This window comes from Pezoporus wallicus, unplaced genomic scaffold (assembly GCF_028554395.1).
Source record: "Pezoporus wallicus isolate ANWC-B61680 ecotype Strahan unplaced genomic scaffold, APGP_CSIRO_Pwel_v1 contig_2012, whole genome shotgun sequence".
Lineage (NCBI taxonomy): Eukaryota > Metazoa > Chordata > Aves > Psittaciformes > Psittacidae > Pezoporus > Pezoporus wallicus.
The window spans coordinates 4161491-4180781 of NW_026639840.1; the positions used below are offsets into that span (position 1 = coordinate 4161491).

Sequence of the window (19291 nt, forward strand, 5' to 3'; positions counted from 1 at the left end):
AAGAGAACATGATACTGCATTAGTTCATACATAACCATCATTAACATAGACTGATTTGCTTTTGTTCTGACTTGAAGGATTTTTTTTTTTTTTTTAAAAACTAATGCATACCGATCTACCAAAACTTACCCACAAAACTATGTCACAAGTACAAGCTAAACTAGAAACGGGCATTTTTGTTGTAGAAGCTTCCTACCTCAACAGGCTAAATTTTCATGTAGATAAATGATGTTTGGTTCTGGGAATTATTTTTTCCTAGACTATTATTTTTTACTAGGCTAAACCTTGAACTATATAATTTCTTGTGCTATGCACTTTCAGGTGTATTAGTAGATCCTCAGAGAATTTGGTGGCTGTTTAAGTCTAGAATCTCTTACAGGCAGTTTTACCTCCACTGAATATGTCTGAAGGTCTTCCCCAGCATTTACATTGCCTCTGATGCCCACTGGCTCGATTCGTAAAAGCATCAAGAATTGTTTTTCTTCCTGTGTTTTAGGATTTAAGTATATTGGAGTCACTTGTGACAACAGAGATTAATGACATGAATTAAAAATTAATCTGCCTTTTGCATATTTAAATTTGTCTGTTCTATAAATGCAAATTTCTAAATACACTTTTCTTAAAAAGTATATTTAATTACCAAATAATACACAGTATTTGAATCTACTGGTTTTTATTACTCTAGCACTGCTTAGACCACAGAACATAGGCAAAAATGCATTCTGATGGGTTCTTTCTTGTTGCTGCTTTTTATTTTGTGTCCTTGATTCAACTGTTCACGCAGCTCCTTTGTTGCATGCTCAGCCTCTGTAGTCTGTATATAAAGGTATTCTGACTTCTACCAGTGGTGCCAGGAAGATGTATCCACAAGAGCGAGCAGCCTGTTCAGGTGTTATCCAAACTGATGTTATTTTTTTAGCGTTGCAAGACAAAGTAATGATCCTAATCTGTTTTGGAGCTGTGATTAGGCAGAGCTGTCACAACTACATCATGGCTATTGGCAAGCTTTGAGTAATAACACCAAGTTAAAAAAGATTTGCAAGTATGTGTTACAACTGCGAAGATACTTTCTGAAAGCTCAAAATTAGTTTTCAACAAGACTTAATTGACTTGCTTTGCTGATGAAGAGAAAATCAGTAAGTTTGTCAGTTCTGTAGGGCTGTTTGCTGCATTGTTACCTTTTTTGCTTTGCTGCAGCCTAAATTGAAACTTCCAAAACTCTAATATTAACAGAACAAAAAATCTGACCTTAAAAAAAGTCTTGTTCTGCAGTTGCTGTTTGAGAAACACTTTGAAGTTGGTTTTTTTTTAATATTTCTGTTAGATCTAAGCATATGAGAAATGGGAGTACGCTGTTCTTGGATGAAGTGTATCCCTAGAGAGGATAAAAGTTGGAATATTACATATTTTCACAAATGAAGGGGTCTAGGACTACAAACAGTGAACCTAATTGATGAATTGGGCATTCTAAGATAGTCCTGGATTAAAAATAGGTTTTTTTGAGATCAGTATTTGATGTTCAGAAACAGAGGATAAGTAAAATGGGAAGAGCATAATAGTATTACCTCTGCCCATCCCCTTTCTTCAGAAGCCTAGGACATTAAATCTTGAATAGTGATGCAAAACTCATTGAGGAGCTTTCATGGACATCTGTACTTTACTATCAGTGTAACTGGGTTATTTGGGTTACATTTATCAGTGTAATGCATTTATTTTATCAAGTTATTAAAAGCTCTTCCGTTGGTTAGATGTTTAACTTTTGGAAAATAGAGGCATTAGTGTATTTTCAGAAGTTAATTGTTGGTTAGCTAATCTCTAATGAAGGTCTTGTTACTGAATGTCTATCAGAATTCGATTGCTTTTGTTTGGGTCTATTTCTCTTGCTTCTGTGTTTCCAGTTGTAACTGGGCAAAGTCCAGAAACTGTCTTTAGGTCTGAATCTCAAGGAAAACTTCCAGCCCATCCTTGGCATATAAAAGATTGTTTATCCCAGCCCTACAAGCTCAGGGTCAAAACTTCCAGAGTCCCTGCCATCCACAGAACAGTTTTGACTGCTTATCATGCAAAATACGCCCTTTAGTATGACCTGCATATGACCAGAAATTGGCCAGTGTCCTGGAACTTCAACTGACGATTTTAGTATACAGAAATAAGGGACATCTCTTAAATTCCATAAACACTTTCTTGGTAACATGCATGGTAGCTGGAAAAGAAATAATAGTATTCAAGGCAATAGAAGAACAGCTTTTTGGCTTTAATAGTAATTGATTCCTAGTATTCCTAGATTTGTTTGGTGAGAAACAGAACTCTGAGAAGGGACTAAAGCTTCATGACCAGGAATAACAGCTGTTAAATTATTTCTGCTGCTTTTTACCTCTTTGCTTGTAGAGCTCTATTTTGGATGGCAGCCAGCATATGCTAGTTGGAAGGTGAGATAGCAAGTTTTATTACATGAGTCAGTCCCAAGTGTTAAAAACCTGAATATGCTAAGAAGTAAAACAGATGTGGGTTCTTTTTCTGACTGTTTCAGTTCTGGCTTCTGTGTGTAGAAGCTTTAATCCCATAAAAGTATTCAAATTAGTAGATTGCCTGTGGAGGTTAGCTCATAGTGAAGAGCATATACTATTTTAAAAAGTATGGCACTGGTAGGATGCTGAGATTCAAAAGTTGGGAATCTCCTAGCAATTAAATGTTGGCAAGGCACTACTGAAATTCATATTAAGGTCTTTATGAACTAACAGCAATGGTAGTTTTTTAAAGTTACTTCAATCTACAAATTTTTCTTCGGTACTACAGCCTTCTGTTGCAAACTGACATCTAAGCCTGTCCTTTGATTAGAGATAACTGACTGACAACTGTGACATGCTTTTCAAAAACTTCACTTTTATAAATCATATTTTCATCTGTAAACAGCTATTAGATACCAAAGAAAGGAATGTAATCTGAAATACTGAATGTGAGTTTATGCAGGATTACTGGTACAAGTATTTGCTGTGTTGCATGAAGGCAAGGTGCACAAATGCCATGGTGGCATCAGCTGTAATCATCTTCAGTAACCAAGAAGCTGTTTTCAAGGTACAGTGCTAGACTATGCAGCACAAAGGGTTGAAGGGGAAAAGGGTTGAGAGGGATTTAAGATCTTTTTCTTCTTCTAAGAATCAACACTGTGGACTTCCATTGTTTGAAACACACTTTTCAGTACTTGTAATTAATACTGATTTGAAACTGTCATGCTGAGCATTAAAATGTGCTGCATATTTTATGCAGTTTTGTGTTCACAAAAGAATAAATACAGATTTCTGTCTCTTAGTGTTCATTTCAAAATTTTTTCATAGGGTAAAAAGCATTTAAGGTGAAAAGTTGTATTCAGACACCATTGACTTTCAGTGTAAAGGCATTAGCTTGTTCTGCTACAACATATCTCCCACACACCCTGTGTGGTGGTCATCCATGTATCCCATCAGGTGTGCCAGTGCACATGCTTGCCTGCAGGAAAGGGTGCATTACAGAGCTGAGTGTAGGAGTGGTATAGGGAGCTGTGAAAGAATGGCAGTTGGGCAGATACAGGATGGGGCAGGAAGAAGCAACATCAGTGAATGAAAAGGGATTTGGTTTGGGGAGAGAGGCTGGAGCAGAGGAGTATGGAGGGAATTAGGTAGATCTCGGGAAAGGACTCTTTGGAAATGGAGCCTGGGTTATAGAGGAAAAAAGTTGGGGCAAGGTGGTGTATGCATTCCTTGCTTCTTGTGTTGAATGAGAAAGTAATGGGAGGAAGGAGCATGGAGGAATACTTGTATGGGGATAGTAGAGAGAGAGAAGAGGCAAAACTTTCTATTCAAGGCAGACAAAACAAAGCTGCTCTAAGTTTGAGGACTGTTCCCTTCACATACATTGACCCCTCTTGATTTCAGTTGCAAAAAGGACAATAACCACAGCATGTGTGTGTGTGTGTATATATATATATATATATATGGACAGTATACTGAGCACAAAAGACAACCCGTTGTGTCACCAGAACCGTTTGTTTATCCTGTGCCCTGCCACCTTCTTTTGGTGGGAGCCTGTGAGAGGATTTTAGGTGCTCTGGAGGCTGCTTTGCAGAAGAAGAGGCAGTCTAGGCCTGCTGAATGAGTGAATGGAGATACACTGGCTGTATGGTTTGAAGGCAGGTGTGTGGTCTCTGTGGCCCGCTCAAAATTCTTTGGTTCATAGAATAGTTTATGTTTCTTGTCTATCATACACCTTTTCCTTGTGGGTGAGAGGAGAGCAGAGATGGGATGAATGTAGGGCAGTTCTGTTGAAGTATTTTTCCCCTCATCATCTCTTGCTCTCAGATTAGTATGGATACAGAATTAACAACACAAAGCTCAATCGAGCCAATGCCACAGATGAGTCTTGGTCTTTTGCTTTGTGGTAAAAAATTAGAGAGGCTGTTGGCTTAACTTGCTTCCTTGATGTCCTTAAATGACCCATATTCTGAATGGGTTAGACTTTCCAACCCATTAAGAGTGAAATTTCTCTAAATAGGTAATCCGGTTTATAGAGGACTGCTGGTGTTTTCTCAGTGTTACAGTTAGGTAGGAAACTTCTGCCTAGGACTGTGGCTATAGTGAAATACCACTGTCTTTATTTATCACAGAGAAAGTACTGTAGCTAATGGTCAGCAATGAAAGCAATTTTAGAGCATTCCAGCATTTATCACACATTATTTTTTTTTAGATATCACATTTCAGATTTTCCAGGCTTTGTCAAGCAAGTTACTCTGTCATTTGTTCTGCCCACAGCTTGTGTTATGCTAATTGCTGGCCAGATGATCTCAGCTTTTACTGTGGACTAGCTCTGGGGATGATCCTTACTGAAGGCCTTAAGAACAGGCAATAATAGATTTTGGTCATCCTTTTCAATATCAAATAGCCGAATTCCCTTTCTGTTGGGAAGACCAAACTAATGCTGCCTGACAAGTTTATGTAGGATGATAAAGTCTGTTGTGGTCTCTAAGAAGCAAGGGAAGCCGGAGCTTGTTTGGGACTGTTTCTCAGATCTGGTGTAGGAGGATAGAAAGTTACTGTGATTGTTGATGGTTTGTAAATTGTTCGTTTTTAGGAAAACCCCAGAAGCTTTTTCCCTAAAGGTTTATTTATCCGCTTCTATAGTTCTTTGGAAAAACAGTGTGTCTAAAATACAATTGCTGGGATCTTTGACTTTACAAATTACTTGTGTGAATTATTCTTCAGGTTACTATCGTACAGAAAGAGATAAAGGGACACAGTATGAGCTGTTTTATAAGAAGATGGATGGCATGGAATACAGGCATGTCACCTTGTTCCGACCTTTTGGACCCCTCATGAAAGTGAAGAGTGAAACAGTCGATATTTCTAGATCAATCATTAACATTATTGTCCCTCTTGCTGGAAGAACTGAGGCATTTGCACAATTTATGCAAAACTTTAGGTAGGTGTATGAGATTATATAGTGAGCTTTATTGCTGATTTTTCAGTATCTTGTTTCCTTTTCAAAATGAATTTCCAGAACTAATGATTCCAACATTGTGTGCAGCTGCCTTGGGATGCTTGTAATTGAGCCTACTATATGGAGAAAACGTTCCTTCTAAAACGATTTAAGAGATTCTCAAATTGCACTTCTAGACCAAATGCCAGGGCTGTTGTGAACCTGGACACAGATGATCTTGAACATCATTTTCATGTTTACATCAGCTTTTGAGTGCCTGTTTATAAAATAAGGTGTTGGAATGAGACACACAGTATTGGAACCTTCTGATTCAAGTGGGAAAGATGGGGAAAGAAAAGGGAAAACATTTTTCCTTGTTTTCTTTAGAAGCTAGTTGAAGTCTAACCAGAATACTTAAATATGCTAATACTTTTACATGTAACAGCTTTTAAGCACCTGAAGCTTCTGTTGTGTTGCAAGTAATTATTAATATCAGCTTATATTTGTACTTACAGGGATGTGTGTATTCATCAGGATAAGCGTGTTCACCTCACAGTGGTGTATTTTGGACAAGATGGGCTATCAGAAGTAAAAGGCATCCTAGAATCTGTAGCTGGGTAAGTGTGTTGATCCAATGTCAGTCAATGCAAACAATATTGATTGGCATTTAAAACGCTTTGTTGTTTGTTGGAACAGATATTTTTCTTTCCTCATCCTGATGATATAACAGGATTGTTTTGGGTTTTTTAATTTCTGGAATGAAATTATTGTAAAATGCTGAGAAAGTATAAATGATCCATTCTGCCCCCCCCCCCCCCCCCCCCCCGATTTATTTTGTATTTGGCTCTCTTTTTGTTTTAGAGAAACAAGCTTCCACAATTACACACTTGTCTCTCTGAATGAGGAATTTAACCGAGGCCGAGGACTTGATGTGGGTGCCAGAGCCTGGGAAAAGGGCGAGGTCCTGATGTTCTTCTGTGATGTTGATGTTTATTTCACAGCTGAGTTCCTCAACAGTTGTCGCTTAAATGCTGAGCCTGGTATGTTTCTTTACAGTTGCTATAACCCAGTCTTGTTGCCTTGTTTTGCTTAAACTGACAATAGAAAACTAGCTTGAAAGGTGGAGATTATTCAATACTATGAACCTGGGAAGATGAAAAATACCCTTCACACAAAGGACAGTAGTATTTAGACTGAGATTTTGTCTTAGTGTAACTTGTTTTAAGAACATGTTGCCTTTTTGTATAAGAAGTACAATTTTCTTAAGGTTTGGCTGTCTAAAAGAAAGTTGGACATTTTAACTGCTTTAACAACTGGTCTGCATGTAAATTTGTATAACAAAACTCAGTGTGGCACTTGCAGTGGAAGATGATTTTTGTTGTACTGAAATCTCTTAACAAGTTTGATTTATGTCTTCTCGCACTTGTGTGGCCAAGACACACCATGTATGAAAGGGTTTCAGTAGAGCTACACAGTGTGCTCCTTAGAGAGACTGAGCTAATGTTCCACATTTACATACCAAGCTCTGAAATTTTATGACCATTTTTCTCAAGTTTGTATGAAGCCTGTTTGTTCTACCAGCTTCTGGATAAAGCTTTCTCAAGGTAACAAGACTGTTGGTTAAGACCACCTCCTGTCAAACATTTGCTTGGCTTTATTTTGTTTTTTTTTTAATGCTTACTCTTATTCTGGAGTTGTCATAGCCAGAAACCGTTTTCTCCAAATGTCAGTTTGGAATGAATAGATACTTCCTCTTCACATAATAAACAGGCAAGAAATTCTGCTATAAACCAGATATTTGGATGCTGTTTCTTGCTTTTTCTTTCATTTCTGTCTCTGCACTTGATGAAACGAGTTATATAAATAATTGGAAAAACTTTGGAGGGGAGCATCTTGTGAGCTTTCATAAGGAAGGCAGTTCGAGAGACTGCTTGACAATTCATACCGAGAGTTTGTCACCTTTGCTGCAAGCGAGATCTGTAATTCTTCTCACACATTCAGAGTTCATGCCCAAGTCAGGATACTGAGTATTCTTGTGGGATGTGGTCAGTATCTTTGTGGCACTGACAGTGCAAGAGATCCTTGAAAAATATCTATCTGGCTTTTGTAATAGGCATAGAAGTGGTGTCACAGCATAATCAGAATACTCACGATGTTTAATGCCCTTGCAAGATGTCCCAGGTGTACACACTTTTACATGCTTGTGCAAACAGTCAAGCCCATAAAATTAGTCATTGCAAGGTGTCTCTTGGACTTGGTTTTTAGCTTTACTGTATAATATTATTGCAGGGATTTTTCACAGACATCTAATGTGACACTGTGATATGTAATATATGTATAATATACATATATAAGTATTTATAACTATATATAAATGTATACGTGTAGAGTATATGTAAACAAAGAGAGTATTCCTAGTTTCTTCTTGCTTTCAGAAAGTGTGCCCACAGTGAGTAACAATTACCTTTTCAATTCCAGGGAAAAAGGTATTTTATCCTGTGGTATTCAGCCTTTACAATCCTGCTATTGTCTATGCCAACCAAGATATACCAGCCCCTGTGGAGCAACAACTGGTAAGCAGTGTGGTTTATTCTGAATAGAAATTAACTATGCTTTGTATCAAAACAAAAGTAAATGTAACTTAATAGTCTGTTTGAGATATCTTATGACCTTTGGCAGTGCATATCTAAACACTTTATGGGCAAAGCACTTGGAAGAAAATCTTATCAAATAGGAAGAAACCCTCAATCTTAGATGTACTTGGAGCTCTAGACTAAAAAAACCCAAACCAAAACCCAAAAGCTTTAGTCAAATGAAATTGGTGTTTCTGATCTGTTGTTTAATTCTGGCTTGGAAAGCCACTATTTTACGAGGATAGTGGCATAACATGGCAGCAATTTTCACCTTAAGTTCCAGCAAAGTGGTGAAAGGCAAAAACCTATGAATGATGTTTGATAGGCTTCCCTCAGTATGGACTCTTTGCTAACTACCAAATGATAGTTGCAGGAAGTGTACCATGTAACTCAAGGTGGGCTAAGATGTCTAGTCAGTTGTTTTTTTTTCTTGTGTGCTGTGGACAGCTGTACCCTGTGCAGATTATTTCTTTACCTTTGCCATCCAAGCATCTGCTAGAATCATTGACTGTTATACTGCTAATTTTGTCTTGCTTTTGGAATGAGAAACACACACTGCTTCTAGGGAACCTTGTAGTCAAAACAATAAACAGACCCCACAAACATTCAAGAGAATAGGTTTAAGGATCGTTCAGGGCTCATCAGAAAGAAGTGCTGTATTTCTGGATCCTTGTTGCCTGAAGATGGAATGGCCACAGTCAGTGTGCAGCTTGACTCTCTTTCAAGAGACTGCATAAATGAAATTGGGTTTTGCAGCTGGGACTTTGACGTAGACAGCTTTGGAGGAGAGAAAGGAGAGTGCAACACAGCCTTACTAAAAGAAAAAAAAACCAAACATGCTAATGATCACCCCTGTATTTCTTGCAAGGATCCTCGTGAAAGTAGGAGGGAAGGTTTTACATGTGCCCTCAAGTAGTCACAGCTGAGGGGAGTGAGCTGCTGCCTGACAGTTCTGGTGTTTGCTTTTTTGAATTGAAAAATGTTATGGTTGCTGCCTTCAATCGCAAAACTTACTTTTCTTTTTCTCATCATATCAGAACAAGAAGAGACAAATGTGGCCTTAGAAACCAGGTAGGAATTGGAGTGTTGGGAACAAATGATCTGGCAATAGACTACCAAAAATTCACTGCTTGGTCTGAGCAGATATATAGAAAATAGAGGTGGTGTGGCAGAAAGGAAACATAGAAATAGCAATAAGAGGAAGTATTTGGAATCAAATGGCAAAGGGTGAACATCAGCTAAATTAGGAAGCCCACATCTGTGCATTACACAGAAATACTAGAAGTGTTATATGATGTATCCTGCACTGAGCAAATGAACAGAAGAGCTTAGTGTTCTACAAAATTAAGTGCAATATATCTCCTTCATGGTATTTTGCATTTCAAAGTGTTAACTGTTTTATAATTGCAGGTACACAAGAAGGATTCTGGTTTCTGGCGGGATTTTGGCTTTGGGATGACTTGTCAATATCGGACAGACTTTTTGACTGTTGGTAAGATGAAAATGAAAAAAAAAAAGATTGTGTTTAAAAATTAATTCTCAGTTATCTACTGACAGGAGAGTGATGCATTTGTTTGCTATTTTCCAAGCGCAGCAGTCAGGTTTGCTTGACAAGTTTGACCAAAGAAATAAATAAGATTTTTTTACATTTTCATATCCCATCTGATGAGTGTTGATTAAAAGTCACAGTATTTTTTTTAGTATCAACCTTTCACTATAGAACTTCTAAAATCGTTCTTTTTCTTGTACTTTGACTGTCTGAAGCAAATTAATCAAGTTTAAGAAAAACATCCCTCAAATAAACCACTAACATATATAGGAAGCATTCAAAATCTTTCTTTGAAATAACCTTGAGTAATTGAAGAGTTGTTTGTCTTTAGCAGTATGCATTACCACCCCCTTGTGGCATGCTGTTAAAACTGAGAGCAAGCTAGGTGTGCTTAAATTTGGAAAACCATCTTGAAGACAGCCTGCCATAAGGTGTAATGATGTAGCCCTATGTGCTGTAAAATGGCTTGAATGCAGGCTGATTGCTGATAGCAGTCCTATTGCCATGTGTAAAGTATACGCTAAAGGAAGTCTTCATGTGTTTTGAAATTTTGCATGAGTTTGGGTCAGTTTACACTGTGGTTCTGGAAAGGCAAGAAAACTTAAAATGATGAAACAGGTTCCTTTCCTTAGTCTGTATTTTTTAGTTGTGACCAATGGAGTAGTTGCTGGCACGTTTAGAAAGGGCTTTTTATGAGGCATGACTGCTTCATTTTTCAGTTGCTAAAATCTATTCTGATTGCTAAAAATAACCCAGAAGCATACCCAGTGAGATTTGCATGCAGTTTTCTGCAGCTGTCACATGAGATGTCATGCATAATGTGATATGGGGACACTGTTCTAAGAGACTTTCTGAAGCCAGCAGTGCATGATCTGTATCCTGGGCAGTTTCCACCACAAAGGATGTGGTATGATTGAAGCCCCTCTCCTTCAATTTGGCATGGTTTGGCATGGAAAACTTAAATAACTGGTATGTCACACCAGATTTGGTAATACATTATACAAGGAGCATTGCTCTTTTTGCCTTGCATCTGGTCTGTGTGCCAAAATAACTTTTTCTGATATTGTTTTTCATAGGGGGTTTTGACTTGGAAGTGAAAGGCTGGGGTGGTGAGGATGTTCACCTTTACAGAAAGTACTTGCATGGTGACCTTATTGTGATCAGGACACCGGTCCCTGGTCTCTTTCACCTCTGGCATGAGAAGCATTGTGCAGATGAACTCACTCCAGAGCAGTATCGCATGTGTATCCAGTCCAAAGCCATGAATGAGGCCTCTCACTCGCACCTTGGGATGCTGGTCTTCAGGGAGGAGATCGAGACTCACCTCCGTAAGCAGGCTTACAGGACTAACAGCGAAGCAGTGGGTTAAATGTCAACCCTGTGACTTTCGATGACTTCAAATTCACAATGAACCAGCACCATTTTACAGCCTTAATTCAGCTTAACAATGCAGTGCCTCTCTTTTTCAGTGAAGAAGAGTTTAAAGGGTTTTTGGTTCTTGTATTTGTTTTCCAAGTAATTCTTTGACTGTTACGCTGTTACCTAGATATCTTGCAAGTTCAAGCACCTCAAATAAATTGGAAAGTGTATGTAGTTCAAGGAAAGAGACTTGAGTATGGATTGGAAAATCAGTGGAATGTATAACTCGACACTTTTCCACATGGTACATTTCAATTTTTATATTTGCATTATTTTAAGAATTAAATAATCTTTTGTGTTGTCTTGGGTATTTTCAGTCTGTATGGCTCACTGCTCTGTGACTTTAGAAGGACACTATACTTACACTCCATTGTAGAAACGAGAAAGGTGTGAAAAATAATTTCACCATAAAAGTTGTACAGGATGTGCTGACTGGTATGTCAGCTGTTCAGGTTGCTGATTCACAGCAGAGGCTTGGTGCCACATTTGCTATATTAACAGACATTCACATGGTTGAATATAGAGTTATTCGTATGGGTGGAGGGGAATGAAAATCTTTAAGTGGAATTTTAGAGCATATAATGTAATTTCACACTGCAAACCAGACACAACGTTCTTGTCTCTGTGTCTCTCAACTCAAGACAAGTTGGGAGCATTGTTCCAGTAGGGTATTTCTGGGTCTGGTCTTTTCCCACAATAGATGCCACATCACAGAATTCCTTCTAAGAACTGAGCTATGCTATTAAACTTATTTGTTTAAAGATTTTTGGCTCCACTCCTCCTTATTCAAAGGTCCTGTGTGTACATCTCATCCTTTAAGTTGAGGAACCATGTTTTCATTCCCATATAAATTTATTGGAGGCCCATTTGCTATTATGCTAGTATTGTCCATTGCTTTCTTTTTCTGGCATTTTCCTGATATGTTTTTGGAAAGACCATCATACACTGTCAGCTGTTTCTGTGACTAAAAAAGCAAGTGCTATTACACCCTTTCCTCGTACAATGGTCTCCATTCAACTGATTATCTTAGTAACTTTATTCTTTTTCAGTTTGAGGGCATTTTAGTTGGGTTGGGGGGGGGGGGGGGGGGGGGTGGGGGGTGGGGTTGTTTTTTGTTTGTTTTTGTTTTTTTTTGCTTGCTGGCTTTATTTTAAACATGCATAAGCAGAATTATGCTGTGGTCTCTTTAGTGCCTTGTACAATGGCACTACTACTTTGCTGCTTTCTTATTGGGTATTTTGGGATACGTAAGCAGTTTAAATTCAGGCAGGTGATTTTTCTCCATGTTGTTTTATATGCTACCATATGGCATGCCTCATTTTTAATACATGTGTTTATAGACTGAATGCTGAAAATGCTAATTCAGTGGTTAAACCATTTGCATGGTCTCTACTGAATTTAGAAATGAGTTGAAAACTCTTCTCAAGCCAAGTAAAGACCTGTTCATGAATTCAGTTTGCTTCAAGAATTCTGAAGGCAACTAAAGATATAAATGGTTGATGTCTGAATAGCAGATATGCTGTGCAAATACTTCCAGGCACTGATCCTTTTTATATGTACATAAAATTTGCCTTTATGTAACTTATTGTGGAGAACAGTGTACTGTATTGTACTTAGAGTGAAGAGAATACATTGCAAGACTTCTTGCAATTTATATTCTCAACATAATAAATGGAATTTCTGCATTTTAGAAATTGTTTTAAGCTGTTTCTTTGAAATAAGTTTTTACAATAATATTTTACAAGGCAGATGACACTCTGGATTCAGGTAATAGTATTTGGAGCAAGAAGTTCAACCAGCTCATATTTCCATCTCAAGTGAGTATCTACCCAGACCAGATAGGAAAGTACAGAGTGAGTTCCCCAGACAACTTCAACTTATACCAGACGTTATCTTTAAGATGTCTGGTGGTTCCTAACAAAAATGATAATGTACCAGAGTGGAAATGATTAATACATAAGCGTGATGATTTGGGGTAAAGATATAAGTGGGACTTTCTACTGATCCTTCAGCCCTTAAGACTTCAGCTGCTACTGCTGTTCTGGTTCAGCTGCACAAGCATAAGCATCAGAAATGCCTCTCACTGATACCAGTGCTGCTTGGCATGTACTGGAATGGATACTGAGGTAGTGCAGAGGTGGTAAGCATTGCTGCACCTCAGCTCTTAACCACTCAGCCAGTACCCCAGAAGGATCCGTTTGTCCTAATTTCCATGTTTTGGAAACACAGCAGGTTGCTGATGCTGATAGCCAGGTCTCTTCTGCTATTTTCCACTGGGTGGTTGTGCTTATCAGTAAGGGGCAAGGAAAGAGAACAGTGTCAGTTGCCCACATCTGTGCCCTCAAAAATGATCTGCAGTGTTGATGCTGGAAGGCAATTGAAGTCATCAGCTGAATGCAGTCAACAGAAACCAGTGAAAATTTGTTTTTCATTTCACCATGCCGAAACATGGAAGTGGATGTGTTAGAGTTAAAAGGAAGTCAGAACTCTTAGAAACAGTTAACTCTTAGAAATTATAGAAATCAAGGTTGGGTATTAACACAACTGATTAGTTGAGGACTCCTGAACTTTCAAGTGCCTTTGCTGAGCCCTGCTTTTCTCCTGCCTTGGTTCAGGTCACTGCAATAACTGCATGGTGTAAGGCATGCATCAGCTGGGCAGCTTGTTAGGAGCATAGGCAACCATCACTGATGGCATTAGTTACAAAAGGCAGAGATGCTGGTATGGGCTGTGTTCTGTGTCAAGTCAATGCAAGATACTTGCAGCCCAATGGTAGTAATAAGAACAATTTTAAGCACTGAATCTCCTTGGATGCATTTTGCTGCTGCCTGGTACTGGATTCTATATGCATGCCTCACTGAGTGCATCTGTGGGGAACACTTTCACTGCTAACAGTCGATCTGTAGAACACTTACAGCAGGAAAATACTTAACTCTAATAGTGCTTTGCAGGTTGTGGCATAGCTTATTAGCAACTTTGAGATGTGAAATTAAATCGGTTACTAAAAAACTGTTATTCATGGTTTACAATATACAGTTTCAGGGAATAATTACTAATCATGTACAGTTCATGCACCCCAATATCTTACAGTTTTACCTATTTGTCTCTTATATGGTTAGTTTAGAGATTACAATCTGTACTTTTAAAACAGCTATTTATAATCTTCAATTAGTTTTTAAGTTGTTATGATTTTCAAGTATATTCAACTTGACTGTTTACACAAATGGATTATTTTGTCTATTTCAATAGGGATTCCCTAGAAGAGCACAGGCTGCTAACTAGTAATCCCCAAATAGAGAAAGGTGAAGACCTATGAATTACAGAGGGGATGATTCTGCTCACCGTACTGCTCTGAAAGTTACTTTGATTTGTACAAATACGTCATAAGATCACCACGTGGTGACTGCTTTCCTGGTGCTGTTCTGCTTTTCATCATTCTCTGGTAGTTTTTCTAGCAAAAAGTCCTCTGGAAGTGCTTCACTTTTCCTTGCTTCTGTGCCATAGTCTAAGCAAAAAGCATGGGTAGAGCCCACTTCAAGACTCAGATTTTGCAGTTGCTATTGATCACTGCTACATTAACCTAGGCTAACTGACCAGGCCTTTTCTCATCTATGAGGCTGTGCATGACAGTGGCATGTTAATTATGCTCCTGAGCAGTTAACACAAAGCAGAGTCACTGACCAGCACTGGTTAGAAAAATGTATGAATCTGGAAATGTGTTTTCCCCAAGTCCTTAGCATACCTGAAAGAAATTACACATGCTGTATTATATACTGAGAACTTGTACAGCTCACCTCCTTAAATCTCACGTTGTGTTTCTTGTGCTGTGTTTCATCTCTCAATGTGCTACCTTCCTTATTAACCCAGTCAGTTTTCCTTTGGTATGGCTCCTCCCTTACTTCTTCCAACTGTGCCTTAAGCCATCTGCCTTCCTTCAGTTCTGGTCCTGGCTCTTTGGTGACTCGGGCCGTTGGGAGCCCCAGCGGGTGGAGCTGTGGTGGGGCTGAGTGGTGATGCCCAGCAAGGGAAACCCTAGTAGCCAGACTGTGAGCATGTCAGGCACTGCCAGGCAGTGCAGGAATTGCTCTCTGCCATTTACCAGTTCTGCAAACTGGCTTTAAAACACAAAGGACTCTGTTTACAAGCTCTGTATAACACATCAGGCTTTTCTCTTATTTCTGTATTTGTCATATTTCATGCTGAAACAGTAACCGGTTGTGGCAACATGAACTTCGTGGGAAAGAGCAGTAATTTAAGGCCACCCAGTGTTTGACAGCATTGCTTCTGCTCTGCAATGGAACCAGAATAGTAATAGTAGGATATGCCTTTACTAAAAGTGAGTTTGCAAGTGGTGTCAGTACATGTGTGCTCTGAACTTCTGACTGCATTTTAGCATAGGTGCAATGCACTTGTATATAGATCCATAGCTATTTTCTGGTTACAGCTGCATGCTGTAAGGCAGGGTAGGTTTGTTCTTTCTCAGTAAAACTCAGCATAACTCTTCCTTTGAAATGTTTTCTAACCTCTTCCAAGAAAGAGAGAGAATATTAAAATTTCTCGCTTGAATAATAAAATCTATTCTCTGTGTTGCTTTAGGCATAAATCTGGCTAAATGGCTGAAAGATGTTAGCTGTGTGGTCTCAGGCTTGTAACTGCTGTCAGGGACTGCAGTCTGTGAGCCTGTGAGCTCGGTGATGCCCTGTCTGCCAGGCAGAAGCTCCTGGTGGCCAGTGTGGGCCCTGATAGCTGCGCACTGCCCTGTCTTCTTGGAAGCCTGGGTCTGGATTTTCTGTCTACTTTACCAAGAAACAGGGAATTGCCCTAACTGAGAGAGGTTAAGCCTCAGGGGAGTCTCCATCCACAGAAAAGGTTCAGAAACTTAATTATGGATGCTTCAGTGTTGATCGTGAGCTCACCTTATTGCTGCTCACCTCCAGTTTGAGCGGGTGCAAACACAACATCCCTTAGTTTGATGGGCTGAGGCCCTTCAGTTGGAACCACAGGCAATTTCCTGGCAAAGGAGGAACATCATGGGGTTGAGTGGTGCGCTTTGGTCATTGTCAGTTTTTGTGGTTCTGACCTGCATGGCTCCAGGGTGTCGGACAGGTGTTTGCCACGCAGGAACGGAGACCTGCTCCTGGCTTTCCCAAGGTGTGCTCTGCCTGCAGAGGGAGAATAAACCCCACGCTGTTCATCTTGGGCTGCCTGCTGCTGGGGCATTGCAAAGATAAGTGGAAACGTTAGAATCAACTGCCTGCCCAGGGTCGGTGCTCAGATTACAGCCGGGTGTTAGGCCATATCCTCCTGTTTTAACAGATGCCGTTTATCTGATGCATGGTTTCCCTCTTTTTTTAAGCTGTGGTCTGAGTGTAAAAAGCCAGCTGTGTTTTCCTGGAGGAGTCACTGCATTTTGGTGTTAGAGTAGTAAATATAGTAACATTTGTTTAACTAGGAACATGTGCCACCAAATCAAGAAGTAATTTTGGAACTGTTTGTTGGGTTTTTGTTGGTGTTTTGTTTTTTGGTTTTTTTTTAGCTGTTGTATGGTAGCCACGTTAATTATAACCTTTTCCAAGGAACTTGCAATCTATGGAGGGAAGAGGAAGTGCTCTTGATTAAAGGAAGTCAAAATGGGATTAGCTCAGGGCCCCCCACATTTATCTTGAGACTGTTGACAGGAATGAATTCAGGTTGTGCTTTTGCAAACCTGAATTTGTGTAATAATATATCATTCGGTGTGACTAGTAGATACGGGTTTGGAGAATCAGAAATTACAGGCGAAGAAGTGGAAAAGAACAAAAAAATACTTAATTTTGGGTCTGCTGCATCCAGAAGGAAATACTTGGCACCTCTTTTTATGAAATAAAAACCCATGACCCTTTGGACTTTGAGATACACACACCTATGAAAGTCAAAACTTATTTGCAAACTGTATTTAAGAATGGAGAATTGCATAAGGAGGGAAAGAAAAGTGGAGGGTAAACCCTAACTGCTTGCATCTGAATGCAGGTATATATTTAAATGGAATTTTTTACTTCATGCCAGAATATAACCTTTAGAATAAAATTAAACAGCTCTTTGCTTTGTCATGTCTGTGATTGAAAGGAAAACAACTTCAAATAACTTTAAAATGATGGTTTAGCGTAGCTCATTGACTCCTGCATCAGTATAATGACAAAAACTTTCTGTAGCCAAGTTAGGTTTAGCTTTTGTTTTCCTGAGGCCCCCTTGCTGTGTGTGTGACCCCCCAACTACATCTTAGTCATTCAAATTTTACTCAGCTGTGAAGCAGGATGAGGAACATCAGGATACTGCTAAAGTTAAGTAGTGTTTGGGTCATGCCCCAAGATGTACATTGCCACCTCATTAGTCTCGGCTGCTTGAAAACTAAAGGGTTCCACCTCTTCACTGAAAAGCTTTTCAGCAACGGAGACTAGGATAAAATGCTGCGTCTTACATTTCAGTGGTTGCACTGGCTCTGCAGTTTTTTTGCTCTCCTTTTGTTGTTATAGTATCAGTTTTTCTTAATGCATCAGAGGGAAAAGTGCATTTGGGCTGTGCAGGTGGGTATTGCAGTCTGCAGGGCAGCTGTGGAGGACACACCTGGGAGCAGGCTGGTGCCAGCACCCCTTCGCAAACAAAATTCCCCTGTGCTTCCTTGCTTCCGGCTGGTTTAAATCTTACCATCATGATAGCCTGCAGCACCTTGTGAATGTGTATCAGCTGGGAGATCAGCCCATACCTCCTATAGGAAAGTGCAGGGCAGTGCTACGCCTTAACACCAGGCGATGCTGGAAGAGAGCTGCATGGGTCTCACCCTGACCCCGCCTTGAGGGGCCTTTGCTACAGCTGTGTTTGCAGTAATGATGGCAGCTGTGTGCTTCATTAGGGCCTTGTTGAATGATAGCCTCCTCTCAGCTGGTACCTGAAGAGAACAGGGAAAGGTTCTTTGACTTCTTTCCTAAGCAGCATCTCTTTCCTGGGTTCGAATAAGGTAAGATTTTATTGATTTTTCTGTGGTATATGATACTGAGATTGTACTTTTTTGGGGCAAGGGCTTTTTGGGAATGCCTTCCATCTTTTTAAAAGAGGATTTTGTGCTGGATTTGAAGAATAGGTGTTGTAGCTGAGATGTGTATGGCAGTACTGTGCAGCAAAAGTACTTCTGAACTGAACATAGAATATTAAGCTAATCCCTTTTATATTTCAGTCTAAATGTTTGCATAAGGTTGTATTAAAACATAGCTCTGTTTTGGTTAGTTTAGTCCTGTTCTGGGATAGGTGAAATAAGTTTCTCTAAACTGGAAATTAAGTGCCTCAATGTGATGATTTCACTGGTTTATTTGAACTGCTCTCCTTGTGTATAGGGTGGTGATGCTTTCAAAAGGAGTGTTTCAAGGTTGTCTTGTAGCTATTTGACTTGCATGTCTTGCATGACTTAAGTCTCTTGACACATGTTCTCCCATCTTTTACTCTACCTGATGTAAAAACTTCTTGATGATTGATGCAAGTTAACTTGAAGGCTTTATAATTTTCTTCCACTGGTAGAATGCTTTGCAGTCTGTACTTCATTGGACATAAAAGAGGATGTTTGCTCACTGCTGCTATTTGCAATGCCAGTGGCTTACCAAACTCTTCAAGAGGATCACGTTTATTCCTGTGTTTATTTCTGTGTCCGTGGGGGGCGCTCATGCTGTTGAGTAGCCCCTGAGTGTTCCTAGCCTTCTGCTAAAATGCTCTTAAAAAATGTGTGTATATATATATATAGAGAGAGAGAGATGAGAGTGTAAAATAAAATGTGATGTAGAGGCTATAAAAGAGCCTTCACAGATATGATCTGACAGGCTCCTGCTGAAGGTGGTGTCAAGTGTGCCCAGGCAGCAGTGTCACAGCTCTGAAACAACAGGGAGTTCCTTCTGGGAGTAGTAGTGGTGTGCACTGTGCAGGAGGCAGGAGGTGAAACCATGTAGAGCTATGGAAACCCAAGCAAATGTGTACAGCAGTGGCTTTGGCTCTGAGAGAGCCTGAGCTCTTGGATGTATTTCCTGCAGCCTTATGCAAGCTTAAGTGGCTTCTCTCGGACTTTGTTAGAAGCTATGGGGAAAAAAAGGTCACATTAAAGGGATAATGTGAAGAAAAAAGAATAACCTTTGAGACTGCTTGTTGCTCAGGTATACTATAGAGAGGAGCTTAGAGACAGATCGAAGCTTAAGCTACTCTTAACATGTGAGTTGTATGCTCC

The 19291-nt window shown here is 39.5% G+C and overlaps 1 protein-coding gene across 1 annotated transcript in view; it reads left to right on the plus strand.

The window, feature by feature from the left end:
- Window positions 1-11812, plus strand: part of CSGALNACT2 (chondroitin sulfate N-acetylgalactosaminyltransferase 2) — a 31428-nt gene extending 19616 nt beyond the window's left edge. Inside the window, exons 3-8 of the mRNA XM_057416380.1 lie at window positions 5235-5451; window positions 5964-6065; window positions 6310-6488; window positions 7927-8021; window positions 9492-9573; window positions 10707-11812. Coding sequence (XP_057272363.1) covers window positions 5235-5451; window positions 5964-6065; window positions 6310-6488; window positions 7927-8021; window positions 9492-9573; window positions 10707-10999 — 968 coding nt within the window. The 3' untranslated portion in view covers window positions 11000-11812. The remainder of the gene's footprint in view (window positions 1-5234; window positions 5452-5963; window positions 6066-6309; window positions 6489-7926; window positions 8022-9491; window positions 9574-10706) is intronic.
- The last annotated feature ends 7479 nt before the right edge of the window (window positions 11813-19291 follow it).